Source organism: Pollachius pollachius, assembly GCF_949987615.1.
Source record: "Pollachius pollachius genome assembly, chromosome: 15".
NCBI lineage: Eukaryota > Metazoa > Chordata > Actinopteri > Gadiformes > Gadidae > Pollachius > Pollachius pollachius.
In genome coordinates, this window is record NC_136948.1 from 12,341,379 (window position 1) to 12,357,068 (window position 15,690).

Genomic DNA, 15,690 nt, shown 5'->3' on the forward strand with positions numbered 1-15,690 from the left:
TAGGCGGGTGCCTGCATGGAAACCTCTGGGCCCAACCACCAGCGACGCCACAGTTCTGCTTCCATTACTCTTTTTTTTTCCCCCCTGGATCACCGGCGGCCTGTTTGGGCCTTACTCGCGCCTCAGCCAGAGACGTATATATCGTAACCTCCCCTCTACCGTCGTATAGGCCCAGCCTGTTGCTTAGCGCCGAGTCACGGACAAAGACAACCAGATCCCTGCTATTAAAGTCAACGGCACCGTTAGTTGCGTAATAGATTCCACTGCCTGAAGTCCTGCTTGTGATGGAACACGCGAGAGCGTTGTTGCTGCAGAACAACACAAGTTTACAGACACAATTCCTTCCGCTTCATGTTCTGTGACTTGGGACATGACCTTTTTCTAGGGAGCTAAAGTGGAAAAAAGACACTGACATTTAAATTAGACAGTAACGACTAGGCTAAATGTTATGTTTAAAGGGGAAATGTGTTATTTCATAGTTGCCAGTGGTATTTTCTACAGCAGACCAACTTTTCTCCTTTGACACAGTCACATGTGTTTACACAGCTGCCCCCATGTTCCCTTTATTGTGGCCATCAAGATATGTTGCCAGTGTAAGGAACTTCACGTGTTACCTTCCACCTAACTTCTGCTTGGGTCATTTGTCTGTGGGGTCAGGATGGTGTAGTGGTTGGGGTTCCCAGCGGAAAGTTACAGGGTTCCGTCTCCAATGTCCGTAGCCTAACTCCTACCTGCTCCTCAACATGTCAGAATTCACTGAAGACATATTACGTGTGTGTGCGTGCGTGCGCATGCACACCCACACTTGCTCTATTTATTTTCTTACAGCAGGCTTCTGTTATCCTGACTTCTCCTAACACTGGACCAGGGTTTACACACATACACCCTGCAGCAGATCAACCCCAGCCAAATCACCACCCTTCATCTGCTCCCCATCAGTGTGGTATGCGTAAGACAGCCTTTGATCCCCCCAAAACTCCAGTCTGTGTGTGTCTGGGGCTTACAAGTGAACTAGTCCGAAAGGGAGAGGGAAGGTCGTATGCTTAGTGCAATAGCCAGTGCAGAGAAGCATGCAGTAAATACTCGTTCTAGCTGTGGCTTGGAGGCCAGCCTGCAGGCCATTGAGCTAAAGGTGAAACGTAGAGCGATCCCCGAGCAGCAACTGCTGACGTCGCTGAGGTCTGCCCCGTTTGTACTATGCCTCCTCACACCTCTATAAGGAGCCCTTGTAGAGGTGTGAACATAACAGCACAAATACCCAGGCTTGATCTGAGTTCAGTTACTCACAAGTTTCAAGATAGCTCAGGAGCCTGACACGACAGAAGGACGAGAGGTCAACAACTTTTTTTTATCTTTTACTTGTGTAATGTAATCTAGCGTTTTAATAATGGAGTATCCCTATCCCCCACGTCGGTAAAAAGAGAGGTGTACCGCCATTAGCCAAGTGCCTCCCCGCTCGGCTTTTGTTTTTGTGTTAAGTGTTATTGCACTCTGAAACTGAACACCAGTTCAAACAGAAGGCCGTAAAGGCCGAGGAGAACTGAAGAGGCTGGGCGCTCTATGGCCGCTTCCAGCTAGGCGGCCCGTTGTGAAAACAAACCCGAAAAGGTAAAATGTTGATGGGGTTGCCAGACAGGAGTGTGGAAGTGGCACATTCATCAGGAAGGCGTGAGAACAACAGGACATGTGACACATAGGGAGAATGGCATGGGGAGGGGGGTGGTAAAGGCCAAACCTTACATTCTCCCCGGAGGTGTCGACATTTGGGTAACTTTAAGTAGTCTGTAACGCTTACTCTAATCGATTCTTCTTATCTTAACAGATATTTACCGGGTATTCGTCAGGAATGCAATACATTGACCTAACTAATGCATAATATGACAGACGATGCGAGTTGTCTGTTTTTCTAAAGTCTAAGGTAGCTTGACTGTTATTTATGCAATTATAAATAAAGCCTAGTATAAAAAAATAACAAAGCGCTCAGTTGTAAGTATATTTATACATTTAAAAAAAGTTTCGTTCAACATAGTAACGATACAAATGTTTTAGTGGGCTTGGTGTGTGCAAGGAATCAATGATCCTCTAAGAATTCACAGATTGTACTCTTTGTTTACATAATACAAGGCGCGATGTATTTACCAAGTGAGGTGGTTGAGGAAATGAACATACTTTTTAAATAATACAAATAGACTCATAAGAGGTGAACAAAATCATTGAATAGTGATTGTAATGAATATTTTTTTTAATGACATTAAATGTAATCATAGTTTCGTTGAATTTAGTCTATATAAGAGTTTTAGTCGTATTGCTCCAAACGCCACCCCCTTCTAAAGTCCAGAACAACTAAATGGTACGGCCCACCCGCTCCTCGCTGTTTTTGTGTTCCCTTCCGAGGCGGAGACAACCGCCAAGTTGCGTTTTAGCAAGTCGCCGATGTGGTGGCCTATGCTGTAATTCTGTCCTCTTTAAAACTAAAAGGAAACGTGAAAAATTACAATTGACCTCGACGTAGCTCGTTGTAAAACAGAAATGAGTGATTATCTGATTTATGAATCATTTAGCTCTTTCTGAAAGCCAGCACGCAGTGTTTGAGCGGAGAGGAACCACACCGTAAACCAGGAGCCTCATGTTTTCCACCGGCCAAGAGGAGCCCTGCGCCCCGTCCAAAGACCCTGTCAAGTACGGGGAGCTGGTGGTCCTGGGGTAAGTGAAGTTTAAGTAATCTTCATATCGAGATTCACACATTACTTAAGTACTTTCCGGCGAGCACAGCGCTGGTAAACAAAGGCTGGTCGGAGATCAGGAAGTTTTACGGTAGGCCACATGGAGGGTTTCTTTCAAATTAAACGCAAGTTTTATGATGTACTCCGCCTTACTGGTCCTATACCGGTGGTCGTTTACAAAGATATGGTTATACTGGGAAAACCCACCAATAAAAAAGTCCTTCTGATTAATAGAGTAGATTAACGCTCATGTTTATCAAAAAAGGTAACACGTGTATGTTTGGATCTCAAATGGACTATAATGGTTTTGGTTATTTCATTACTCTGGAGAGAAGACAACGTCCACTAGCCACTAGTTGTCGGGTGGTTGCAACACGTTTATAACCGTTGTATGTGGAAATAGTGTCCACCAACCTCTCACGACATGGCGTACCTCCCCACCTAAACTGGGTCCGTGAAGTTGAGGAATTCGGAAGTGGCGATGAACCCCCTCCCCCATCCCTGGAGTTTCCTCAGTGGCTTCTGGAGCCCAGAAACGTCTCCCCGTACCTCAACCTCTACACGTCTCCCCGTACCTCAACCTCTAGACGTCGCCCCGTACCTAAACCTCAACACATTGCCCCGTACCTCAACCTCAACACATCTCACCGTACCGCAACCTCAACACATCTCACCGTACCTCAACCTCAACACATCTCACTGTACCTCATCCTCAACAGTTCGCCCTGCACCTCAACACAAACACCCTTGTTGTTTTTCAGGCTGTCTGTAGAGGCATATGAGACTCAGGGGAACGGTTCAGATTGTATTGTGCATTATGTCTAAATTCAACAGCACTGATATATGTGTTAATGTTTGGGTTTATTTTCAGATGTGGCTGAATTTCAAACCTAGCAGGTATTCTGTTATTGATACGATTTTTCAGTTTAATATCATTACCTCTTATGGGGTTAAATATTGTTTATAAGTGGCTTGATCACAATAAAGGATCGCAAACAATGACATGACACAATAGTTGCTTTCTTGCACATGTATTTGTGAATGTGTGTCATTACCTTGCGACAATCACAATGTTTGTTTTAGCTAGGTACTCTCTGGATTCCCGCTAATACAAGTTTAGCTTATCTTCTAATGTCATTGACGGTATCAGCCAATATATCTGAGATCAGCTTCCAATACCAACATACTGCTAGATCTATAATGTTTGTTTTGGGTCAAAGCATACATTTGAATTACAATTACCTCCTCATTATCCACCCAACCACACCCACCCAAAACACAAAGGGCCACAGTCACACTCACTGCTCATTGAAGAGGCCAAAAGTGCTGAGTGCTCATTTTAAAAGACTGGCAGTGTGGCGTGTTGAAAGTTGATCGTTTCACCCTGTCTTTGTCGCAGGGACAAGACAAAGCGTGTGTGCTTTGATCCAGAGCGACGGGTGTAAATCGTTTTCGTGACCTCACATCCTCTGGACAACACCGATGCTAGACGAGATAGCCCACAGCATCACGGAAACAAAGCCTGTTTGAGTAGCCCCCCTCTCCGCCACTCGTTTCCATGGCTGAAGGTAGCTTTTGTGCTCACACGGCTGACTCCCTGGCTCTGCCTGGCAGCCTCGGCTCCGGCACTGCCCACTGCGCGGGCCGGTAGTGTGGGTACACTGGGGAATGAAAGGCTACCCTCTCCTTAGCTCCCTCTGTGCTTTGTGCCGGAGAGACTGATCCCATTGATTGAACTCTGTACACTCCTCCTTTCAGAAGAAGCGTTGGCTAGGGGAGGTGTATAGGCTCGATGAGGGCACATCTCTGGTACAAGTTGTTCCAGACAGATGGCGTGCAGTTAGCCGTAGCTTTTATGTTCTAGGCTGCACTCTAATGGTCACTTAATGGGTCCTGCGTCCATCACAGAACAATGTTGTCTGTTGAAAAATATGATGTGAATGAATCATCTTCACCTTTATTGGGGATGAGCTCCCCTGACAATCTTTGCGGTAATTGAAGTGAGTAGCTGGCCCCACTTAAATTGAGCTCCAGAAGCACTTTGATGTAAAGCACTGGTGTCTTGATCATGTAATGTCCCACAAATCAGTGGAGACTACAAGAGAATACTTCATATATCCAATGTGAAGATGTTGCCAGCATCAATTCATGTCAGGGCACAGTATAGTTTTTATTTTGTACCGTTAACCAGTGGTTGCTATTTGCGACAATAGACCATGTTTAGTGTTGAAAGACATTTAATTACAAAATGAATCCTGTTTTAGGTACTTTGACAGTTTGGGCTCAGACATGTTCAATAGGATGACATAATGAAAGCCATAAAGCTGAATCGCATATCAGGCAAAGGTTGGAGTAACTTGAAAGTCAAGTTTGTCGACTTCCAACATGCGTTGTGACTGCTATGTGGTTGTCTGCCTTTAAAATGTGAATGAAGATGGACATCTTAGTAGGAAATACAGTATTATGGGGAAGTTGTCTTACTCACAGACTTTTTTTGTTTTAGAAATAGTATGGAGCATCACTCAAGCTACACTCAAAACCTCTGGCCTGTCCTAGTGTCACAACGCTCGTTGTGTGTTTGTTTGATGACCTCACCTATTGAGTTATGTTATTCAGGTTGTTACGCAGATATGAGTGCCTTCCTCCTGCTTGCCTAATGTATGATTTGAAGCGGTGGGGCTGTTGTCTGTGTAGACAGACAGAGAGGGGATATGGTGCTCCTCCGTAGTCCTTAATCCCCTCTGCAGAGTATCAGAAGATAAACCCCGCCAACTGTCTGGATGGGGTCACCCGGTAATGGTATTACAATTAATGGGAGCGCAGCGCTGAACACTAGCCGGGCTACACTAGCATGGTGGCAGTCAGGGGTTACCTGTCTGGAGAGAATTATAATAGAAGGCATTAGTGTTGTGTCTGCGTACTCCCAGCCAGGTTTTCTGTCATGAGCAGAATCTCATGCGTCCACAGTGAGTGCTATCATGTTGGATTGGCTATAGTTTAACCGTGGACAATTCAGTATCACCATGATAATGCATTTTCATTAAGTCAGGTCATCAACTTGTCTTGATAGCCATTAGGGTAAGATATTATTGTTTCTACAGTAATAGTTATAATGAGAAGAAATACCCTCCAATGTAGGCCAACTCAATGTGGTTTGAAGATTGAAATGGGAAAATATGTGTAGGCCGTAATGCAAATACTGTACTGAATTGTTAAGACTTGTGAGAAAATGGTCAAATATGTCAAACGTAGTTAAGTAGAGTCAGCATGAATATATTACTGTATTTTTTAAGGACAAGGGTTTTCCAGTGAATAATGGCTCATTCATGTTCAGCTTGTTTGGAGAAACTATGACTAGCCTTTGGACTGCCCTATATTTGGTTGCACTGTGTATCATGATGTCCTCCCTGTGGTCCTGCTTCGGGCTCTGTCTGATCAGCCTCTCGGTGGGGGGCTTGTCGTACAGGCCAGATCTGTGCTCTATGCTGACTGGGACCATGTGTTTCGCCGCCTGCCCGGTCGTGTGGAGACGGGGGACAGGTGGCCAAGAGAGAAGGAGAGGGGGGGAGGGAGAGGGAGGAGGTTGTGGGTCTCCTCCACTGTTGAGGTTGTGTTGAGAATACTAGGAGCCAATTTGGATCAAGCAGCGCTCTCCCGTTTGTGTTTATGTTCCCAGTGAAGGAGCAGAAGCTCTTAAGGCCTATGTTGACCGGCCGTCTCAGTTTTTACTCTGGATACAAACTGTGTCTCTGCTTCTATGCTCCTGTGGTCCTGTGTGTGTGTGTGTGTGTGTGTGTGTGTGTGTGTGTGTGTGTGTGTGTGTGTGTGTGTGTGTGTGTGTGTGTGTGTGTGTGTGTGTGTGTGTGTGTGTGTGTGTGTGTGTGTGTGTGTGTGTGTGTGTGTGTTTGACAGAAGGACTGTGTGTTGGACGGGGAGCGGTGCCTGGGGTGTCCCAGCTGTAGCAGGCAGCTGGTGGTTAGGGGGAGAGGGACCCAGCCCCGCCGGAAGGTGCCTCTCGTTCGGGGCAGAGCGAGAGGCAGACGGGAGCGGTGGGATAGGTTGGGACAGGAATCAAATGAAAGCCTGTGTTAAAGTGCTCCCGGATCAGGGCTTGGTTCTCTTGGAAATGAGCTATTGAAGTTTCCCACGATCCCCTGTAAAAGCAACCAGGCGCTGTGTTTTTGAGTGGGTGCTCCACCCAGACTGGGGAGCTCAGCAGTGGTTGGCAGAACCTGTAGTTCCTCCTAGAATGGCCTCCGGGGCCTCCCGGAGCACAAGGGACATGTCGTTTTATTCAGAAAGGGCTTATCACATTAAGCTGCAGAGTGTGTTATGCAATGTGATGCTTAGATTGTAAATGGGGTGGATCTGTCGTGAGGCAATGGGTGGCAAATCTTCTCCCAAATGCGGGCCATCATTTCTGTTTTCTTCTGTTTTACTTCTTTAGCCTGAAGTCAAATCAGTGTTAGAAGAGAAAGAATAGCATAATGACCCTGCCTTAATTCTCTCTCTCTCTCTTTCTCTGTCCCTCTGGCTCCATGTGTGTGTCTGTGTCTGTGTGTGTGTGTCAGGTACAATGGGTCTCTGCCAAACGGAGATCGAGGTCGAAGGAAAAGCAGATTTGCGCTCTACCGGAGGACCAAGGCCAACGGGGTTAAGCCCAGCACCGTGCACATCCTCAACACGCCACAGGCTAGCAAGGTAAAGCACTGTGCACGTCCCCAACACGTGGCAGTCGTGCACTGTTTTAGTGCTGGTTGATTACTTATTAACATGACTAAGTATGAGCATATGAGACTAATTTGTCTTTCCCATATGAAACATAGTTGCAGACTCCAATTCAGATTAAATTAAACCTCCCTTTACCAATAACTAGGTACTATGTCAATTTCTACCAGGTAGAAATATGACCAGCACACACGTAAGCCCGGCCATTAATTTGGAATGGCTTTAGCAATGGGGAAAGTCCAAAAGCCCTATGGTTTACGTAGCAGGACAAAGGGCATTAACAAATGCATAAAGGTTAGTTCGAATGACTGTGAGTACTTGTAGGGTGGTGCTCGTGATCCCAGCTCAGTCGGCTCTGTGGAGGGAGCCCGCCCCTGTTTGTTTTACTGGGTGTTCAGCAGAAAGAAGGCTGTCCTGAACAACACGTCTGTCTCCTTGCATTCCATCCTCTGGTTTCCTAGCAGAAACCTCCAAACAGAGCCTGCAGGCTCACTGGTGCAGCCCTCTTTAGAGCCCTGTGTTTCACACTGGAGCGCTGTGAGCTGCTGTCCTTTAGGTTTTACACCCAGCCTCTGGCTCCTCTTGAGCCATCAACGTTGACGTCTACGTCACCTTAAGTGTTGTGACTTGTTTAGAGTGAACACATAGCCTCTCTGTAGGGCTCCTGCATCACGATGTTCACCACGCAATGACGGCCTCCATTTTGGAAGCATGGCAGCATAGGCCTGTCTGTTTTTGTGTTGGTAGTAACAGTGTTTTGGGCTTTGCTTAGTCACTTATCGTGAAATAATATTTTCATTATCGGAAGAACGGCCACAGCCTTTCTCGTATGAGACTTGGTAAAGAACTTGTTTTTCTGTTTATTTACATTGCTGTAGGGTTTCACAGTAGTACAACTCTTGAGTCGTGTGTGGCCAACAAAAAGCCCTACACTGTCTACACAGCGCTTATATTAGAAAAGTGTGTCAAAGGCCGAGCAGCCAGCGACCCCGGCTGAACAGGTTCTCCCTCCCCAGCACCGATGAAGCGAGAAAACCACAGCAGCACTGTGGCGTAACGCTGACAGGGCACCCCCACAACCGGCACCGCAGCACACTGCTGCACCAGCAGTAGATCACAAGAAGCACCAACGTGTGTGTTTGTCACTGGCAGCGACGGTGATGATGACCCACTTTGTCTCCGTCGGTCTCCCCTCACCACATGTGACAGGGAGAGAGAGAGAGAGAGGGAGGGAGAGAGAGGATGGATTACAGCTGGGGGGGGGGGGTGCGCGACGTGTGGAAAATAGCTGGTTTGGCCTACACACACTCGCACACACACACAACTGTTGAGTTTGAGTTGTGACGATAGCGCAGCGTGTGTAGATGGAGAGCCCCGGCCCGTTTATGGTCACTGTCGTAGGAGTGCTACTTCACAGGAACATAATGCTCTCCTCGCCACCCATTCCAGGAATTCCTGCCTGGGAGCTTTTGTGCTGCAGCCAGTGAAATGATTAAACAATACGCTGGACGAAGGCCTGCTTTACAGGGCTTTTTAAGTGCGCCAAAGAGGCCTTCTGAGTGTATAGGAGTGCCAAGCAACTCTTAATACACTATGAGCTGTACATAGGAGTGACACCACCGCTTGATAGTTTTCGTCGCCAGCTCATCTGTTTCAGTAACATTACTTTTCTGTTCGTAACTTAAATGAAGGTACTAAACTAACTACAGGGCTGGCCACAATGTGCGTGGAGATGAGTCGTCTGGAAGTATTGTCTCGCTCTCTCTGCGTTCTGCACTTCTGCCCTAGATTGCATTCTAGAGCAGTTGAACGAGTTCCCGTAGATCACCCCTCTGAACCCTGGTTCCTCTGGTTTCAAGGGGCCGTAGAAACAACCCTAGCAGTCACAGGATTTCCTCCTGATTTCACCACCGCACACAACAATGAACAGAGCGCGGCGTTGTTGTCGTTACCGTTGCTGTAGCTGCTGATGAAGTGCTCCGGTGCCTCTCTGGGAATTAATGGTTGCCTCCGTGTGGCCCGTGATGAAGATGCACTGTGACTAATTTGTTCTCTCTCGCTCTCTCGCTCTCCCCTTTATTTTTTTTAATCAGGCCGTGAACTGCAAAGGCCAGCACAGTATCTCTTACACGCTGTCTCGGAACCAGACAGTGGTGGTGGAGTACTGCCACGACAAAGATACAGACATGTTCCAGGTAAACCGCCACGTTCAGAGGAACTCTAGATTATGACGACGGTTTTTGATAAGCGCACACACATGTATACGTGCGTTTACATTTACATACACGCTTTTATCCAAAGCGACTTACAATAAGTTGTTTTGTCAGAAAAAGGAGAAACAACAATATATCGCTGCCAGCACAGTGAGGATGTTCATAGAACCAAGTGCAGTCACTAACAATTGCTAGGTTAACCCATTCCCCGTATACAACAATGATAGCTATGTTGAGATACTACACAATGCTAAATACTATTTTTAATTACATACAATATGCGTTTGGGGGTTGTAAGGGAGAAAGTGTCTCGAGTCTAGGTGAACTCTGAACAAGTAAGTCTTGAATGTGTATGTACATATATAACGCATATCAATGTATATAGATCTTCCTATATGTACGTGTTCACAAGCCGGTCTGGTAAGCTTTCTATCTCAACGTTGTGGCCCCTAGCTCCTGGTGCAAAGTGTTCATGTTCTCAGTGGAACATGTCAACAGCTTCGACCCGCGGCATTAATCTAGATGTAAAACAAAGACGCCAGGGCGAGGTTTGCTCAGCGCACATGCACGCACCGAAGCCTCTCTGTATGGCGTCCGTGGGTCTCTGAGCCGCGCTGAGTCAACATGCATGTAGACACAAGTGGACAGGACGGGCGGCACAGAAAACAAATGAGGGAAAAACACTCGCAGAGACGTCAGAGCGGAGGACAATACACATGAGGAAGTGGACGGTGGAGAGGGATGTTTTTTTGCGTTGGTTTGCTGAGCAAGACCATTTTAGGGATGGATTGTTAAGAATTATATATTTTTTCTGGAACTGAAGCGCTATCTCTTGGGATCGACTGAAGCATTTTGAATAAAAGTAACATGGTAGAGGAGGGGCGTCCTGTATTAGTTTCAATGCTTCCTCGAGAGACTAATAATTTAATAATCACTATAATTAGCCACTTGAATTCCATCCAAGACACTCATCCAAGCTCAACTGTCTACCTCCCCCCTCGTTCCCCCCCCCGCCCCCTATATTTTCCCCTTTTTCCCTCACCCTCGCTCTCTCTCTTTCCCTTCCCCTTTCCTCTGTCTTACCCCTCTCCCTCATCTCTTCCCCCCTGCCCTGCAGATCGGCCGCTCCACGGAGAGCCCCATCGACTTCGTGGTGACGGATACGGTGTCGGGGGCCCAGGAGGGCGAGGACACGCCCATCACCCAGAGCACCATCTCCCGCTTTGCCTGCCGTGTGGTCTGCCAGCGCGGACCGCCCTTCACCGCCCGCATCTACGCCGCCGGCTTCGACTCCTCCAAGAACATCTTCCTGGGGGTGAGCGTGAGTCTGGCCTCTACGCTTACCTACCACCACGCACAACGCCTGCTGCCCTGCCCCCTTTTCGCTACGCTACACTAACGCACGCAGCCTGTCGGGGCGCCGTTGTTAAAGGGGCTGTAGGTATGATTTGAGAGCTTTAAAGATAGAGAACTAACAGCCCCTCCCTCTCTCCTTACGTTGGGATGGGCTGCATTCCACGCACCTGTGGTGACGTGCAAGAGGAATTCTCCAAACCAATCAGGGAAGAGATGCCCTGATTGGCTAGGAATGGCCCTGGAGCGGTCTAAAATCCGACAGTCGACTCAAAACGAATATGCTCACAGCGGCTTTCGCTCGCTGATGGCTGATTGACGGCTGTGGCGTTGATAACAAATGACATTCAAATGAAAGCTCTTAACTCTTAACCTACAGCCCCATTTAGGGGGAACAGGTTCACGCCGGTCAGCCTGTGTTTCTCCTGGCTGGTCAGCCTGCGTTACTCATGACTGGTCATCCTGCATTAAAGCCCCTCCCCTCCTCCGCAGGAGAAAGCCGCCAAGTGGAAGAACCCGGACGGTCACATGGACGGGCTGACAACCAATGGCGTGCTGGTGATGCACCCCAGGGGCGGGTTCACGGAGGAGTCAAAGCCTGGCGTCTGGAGGGAGATCTCGGTGTGCGGCGACGTGTACACGCTGAGAGAGACCCGCTCGGCCCAGACCCGGGGCAAACTGGTTAGCGCACATACACACGCACACGTGCACAAACAGACACAGAGAAACACACATACACACACTGAGACCAACACTCGCTCGCACACACGCACACACACACACACGCACAAACACGCACGAGCGTGCGCACACAAACCGAACAGACACACAGACACCTACACACAAACACAGACACACACAGACTCTTCAAATAAGGGGTTGCAGCTAAGACGTGTTTTCATCGTGGCCTTCAACAATCTGTGATTTTATCTGGTCTATTAAAGTGTGTATGACGAGCAGCCAAGAGAAACTTGTTCATGTTATAATCTGAAACCAATTAAAGCAGCCAAATATTTCAGAATAAAGCCATTATCCGCTCGCGGATCAACCTAATTATAAGCAATCCGGTTGAATCGATGGTTCAGCTCGCAGGCGGCATCATGACGGGGCGTTCTGTGTTATGAGTTTATATCTGATGCAACCCTCGCACCAAGCTTCCCTTTAGTATCTCTACAGAAAGCACGCCGGCACCATGTCATCACTGATCCCTCTGGAGATCTGTGGTTCCTGGTTGAACCGCTCATCATCAGTCCTAGTGTAGATGGTTCTTGGTTAAACAGTTCATTAGCTCTTGTGTAGACGGCTCTGTGGTTCTTTGTTGACCCACTCATCATCAGCTCTGGTGTAGACGGTTCTGTGGTTCTTGGTTGAACCGCACAGCAGTGCTAGTGTAGATGGTTCTTGTTTGAACCGCTCATCAGTCTTAGTGTAGACGGTTCTTGGTTGAACCGCTCATCAGTCTTGGTGTAGACGGCTCTTGGTTGAACCGCTCATCAGTCTTAGTGTAGCCGGTTCTTGGTTGAACCGCTCATCAGTCTTAGTGTAGCCGGTTCTTGGTTGAACCGCTCATCAGTCTAGGTGTAGACGGTTCTTGGTTGAACCGTTCATAGGCTCTTGTGTAGCTGTGGTTCTCGGTGGAGCCTGACGCCGGTGCCTCTCCCGACAGGTGGAGCACGAGAGCAACGTGCTGCAGGACGGCTCGCTGGTGGACCTGTGCGGGGCCACCCTGCTGTGGCGCACAGCCGACGGCCTCTTCCACACGCCCACGCAGAAGCACCTGGAGGCTCTGCGGCAGGAGATCAACGCCGCGCGGCCCCAGTGCCCCGTGGGCCTCAACACGCTGGCCTTCCCCAGCATGCAGCGGAGCCGCGCCCTCTCCTCCCTGGAGGAGAAGCAGCCCTGGGTCTACCTGGCGTGCGGCCACGTGCACGGCTACCACAACTGGGGCCACCGCTCAGAGCAGGAGCCCAACGCCCAGCGCGAGTGCCCCATGTGCCGCGCGGTGGGCCCCTACGTGCCGCTGTGGCTGGGCTGCGAGCCCGCCTTCTACGTGGACACGGGCGCGCCCACGCACGCCTTCGTGCCATGCGGACACGTGTGCTCGGAGAAGTCCGTCAAGTACTGGTCGGAGATCCCCCTGCCCCACGGGACGCACGCCTTCCACGCAGCCTGCCCCTTCTGCGCAACCCAGCTTGGCCTCTCCCAGGGCTGCGCCAAGCTCATCTTCCAGGGCCCCATCGACTGAGCGCAAGGGCCCCGGCCGTCGGTACCGAGATGCTCCCGGAGTGGCACCATGCTGTGAAGCTGTTCTTATTATACTGCGTTAGGATGACTTTATTTTGTTCCGTTATTTTTTTGATTTGACAGATTTTAAACCCAGACTTTAGAAAGGAGTGAGATGTTTTTGAAGGTCTTCATGGACCGTTGGTCGGGCCCTACGGGGGCGGGTTTTGGAGCCTCCTTTGGGTTTCTTTGCTCCCCCCGGCCTACAGAGAGGTTCGGCCCAGCAGACCAGACACTCCCTCTCCTCCCGAATGCGTTAAGTGGACACGCCTCTACTCCGAGCCCGTGGTGGACTGAGCTACGGTCGGGTCATGGGAGGTGAACCCTGTTTTACCCTGTGCTTTAACAGAACTGACTCATGCACATGACACAGAGGCAGGTGTGGATGAGGGTCTGGGAATGGGAGAACCCCCGTGGCGGCCGGAGACTCGGAGCCAGACAGCTGGACTGTTGGCTGGGAAGGGGGCCAGTTGAGACCGCAGCTTCCCGCGGTCCTAATGACATCCAGACCCTGGCCCCTACCGAGAGGCGATCCTGATCCAGCGAAGGCAACGGACTGCTTTTAATAAAGATGAGGCCGCTTCTGTTGGTAGGGCAGAGATATATTCCAGTGCCTCACATTCGGTTCAACTATGGAAATCGATTTTTCTTTTTTTCAAGGTGAGGAAAGCTCTCTTGCTTTTGGCAAAGGGAGCGCTAGATTTTGAGAGATTACAGAAATGTAAATCTAATGAGTTTCCTTCCATATGTTTTTTTTTTGTCAGTCAGAAGAGATATTTTACTACACTGAGGCCGTTGTACTGTTTTGTAATGAAAATGTTAATATATTTTTCTCTCGCCTAAGTTTTGCATGTATATATGTACGTATGTCTATTGCTGTGGGAGCTTGCTAACCCTGCCCTTTGAACTTATAACCCCTGTGGCTGTTTCTAGGATCCAAGTGCCCCCAAAAAGTTAAAAACCAGCGAAATACATCCACCTCACATTACAACCACCACCCAAACCAACACATCCAAACACCAAACCCACCCATATTTTCCAGACCTTACTTCTCCAACCAACACAAAACAAAGCGATCACAAAATCCAAATATATTGGTGGTTTCGACAATGAATGTATTTCAATTACATTAACGATCTTACCAACAGTGCTTTATTACCGTATGTCATGAAACCCCTCTCCCAACTGTACAGATGCACATTGTTGATGTGCCCAGAATGAAGACTACATCTTGAATGGAAAACGTAAGAAGCGTAATGCACATGCATTCTCTCTTGGCATGACACACTAACACTCGCCTGCTCTAGCTTTAGTCTCCGGGGGGGGCATCCAATTACCTTATTGGTTTTTTTTATGCGATCGATTTCAAGGAGCATAATCTCAGCAGCACCAAAAGATTGTACCAAAACCTAAAAACGGTGTGTTCTCCCCAAGCTAAGAAGCTCCGACCTCTTTGTTTGATACAGAGCGTTGGGCGTAAACGTGATCCTTCATCCAGACGCTGCTACGATGACACGTTGACGTTTAAGGGCTCCATGGTCGAACTCGCCGGCTCAGCCGATTAAAGATGACGTTCGCAGCAGCTCACCCAATACCAAATATGTTAACCTCCTGCTGTGTGCAATCAAAGTTGGCCAAAGTGCAAATGTATTGGAGCTAGAGAGCGGGCGTACGGTGCCCGTATGTAGAGATCTAGTAGTTTATATACTAGAATACCGTAATACGGTATTCTGAGATGAAACGAACGCGGACTAGCAGAACTATGTTTGGAAGAATAAAACCTCCACACATGGGTCTTATAAATGTAGACCAATAAAAAAGATATGATCTTCTTAAAGGTGGGCTGCTGAGAATACGAAAAGACACATCCTTTGTCTTTCCCAGGAAACGTGGCTCGCAGTGTGTTGCGACCTCTGCTCAGATTGATACCTGCAGAGCGTTCACCAGATGTCCTTTTTATATCTCAAAACGAGGCATGCAGGTCAAGGAGGGAAAGTATAGCATTCCTCCTTCTAACACTTGAGCTAAACAGCACTGCCCGTTGCTGTCGACCCAGCGTTGTTAACAGCTGCGCCGTAGCTGCAGTAATAACATTCCTCCTTGGTAAACACGGGTGGGGCCCTCAGTAGACCGCAGGGCTCGTTCTGTGTACCTGCAAGGTTCCAGTGCAGGGACTCTGCACACGGGTCATGGAACAGCCCGATGCATACCTTGCAAAGAATAAAGTTTTTGTTTTTGAAAAAAATAAATAAGCGTTTCGTGTGGATTGTGTTATCGCGTCTGATGACGTGTGAATAATCATTTAAAGGCGCCTTCACGGATCCGTTAATGAAATGCAATTGCCATTGATGAAGCTGTGGGACCGAGGTTATTGGCGATTTGCAGTACAT

The 15,690-nt window shown here is 48.4% G+C and overlaps 1 protein-coding gene across 2 annotated transcripts; it reads left to right on the forward strand.

The window, feature by feature from the left end:
- The first annotated feature begins 2,400 nt into the window (after positions 1 to 2,400).
- On the forward strand, positions 2,401 to 15,539 carry peli2 (pellino E3 ubiquitin protein ligase family member 2). Of its 2 annotated transcripts, none has more exons than XM_079752523.1 (6): positions 2,401 to 2,703; positions 7,295 to 7,424; positions 9,545 to 9,646; positions 10,782 to 10,985; positions 11,510 to 11,698; positions 12,684 to 15,539. In XM_079752523.1, the coding sequence occupies exons 1-6, from the start codon at positions 2,627 to 2,629 to the stop codon at positions 13,260 to 13,262; spliced, it is 1,281 nt and encodes a 426-aa protein (XP_079608649.1). In that variant the 5' UTR covers positions 2,401 to 2,626; the 3' UTR covers positions 13,263 to 15,539. The 2 variants fall into 2 exon arrangements, with proteins under 2 accessions (XP_079608649.1, XP_079608650.1); XM_079752524.1 differs by having other exon boundaries at positions 10,782 to 10,979.
- Positions 15,540 to 15,690: the final 151 nt, after the last annotated feature.

Coding starts and splice junctions, on each gene's coding strand:
- peli2 (XM_079752523.1), top strand. CDS start 2,627: ATGTTTTCCACCGGCCAAGAGGAGCCCTGCGCCCCGTCCAAAGACCCT. Junction 7,425..9,544: donor ACACGCCACAGGCTAGCAAG/GTAAAGCACTGT, acceptor TTTTTTAATCAG/GCCGTGAACTGCAAAGGCCA. Junction 10,986..11,509: donor ACATCTTCCTGGGGGTGAGC/GTGAGTCTGGCC, acceptor CCTCCTCCGCAG/GAGAAAGCCGCCAAGTGGAA.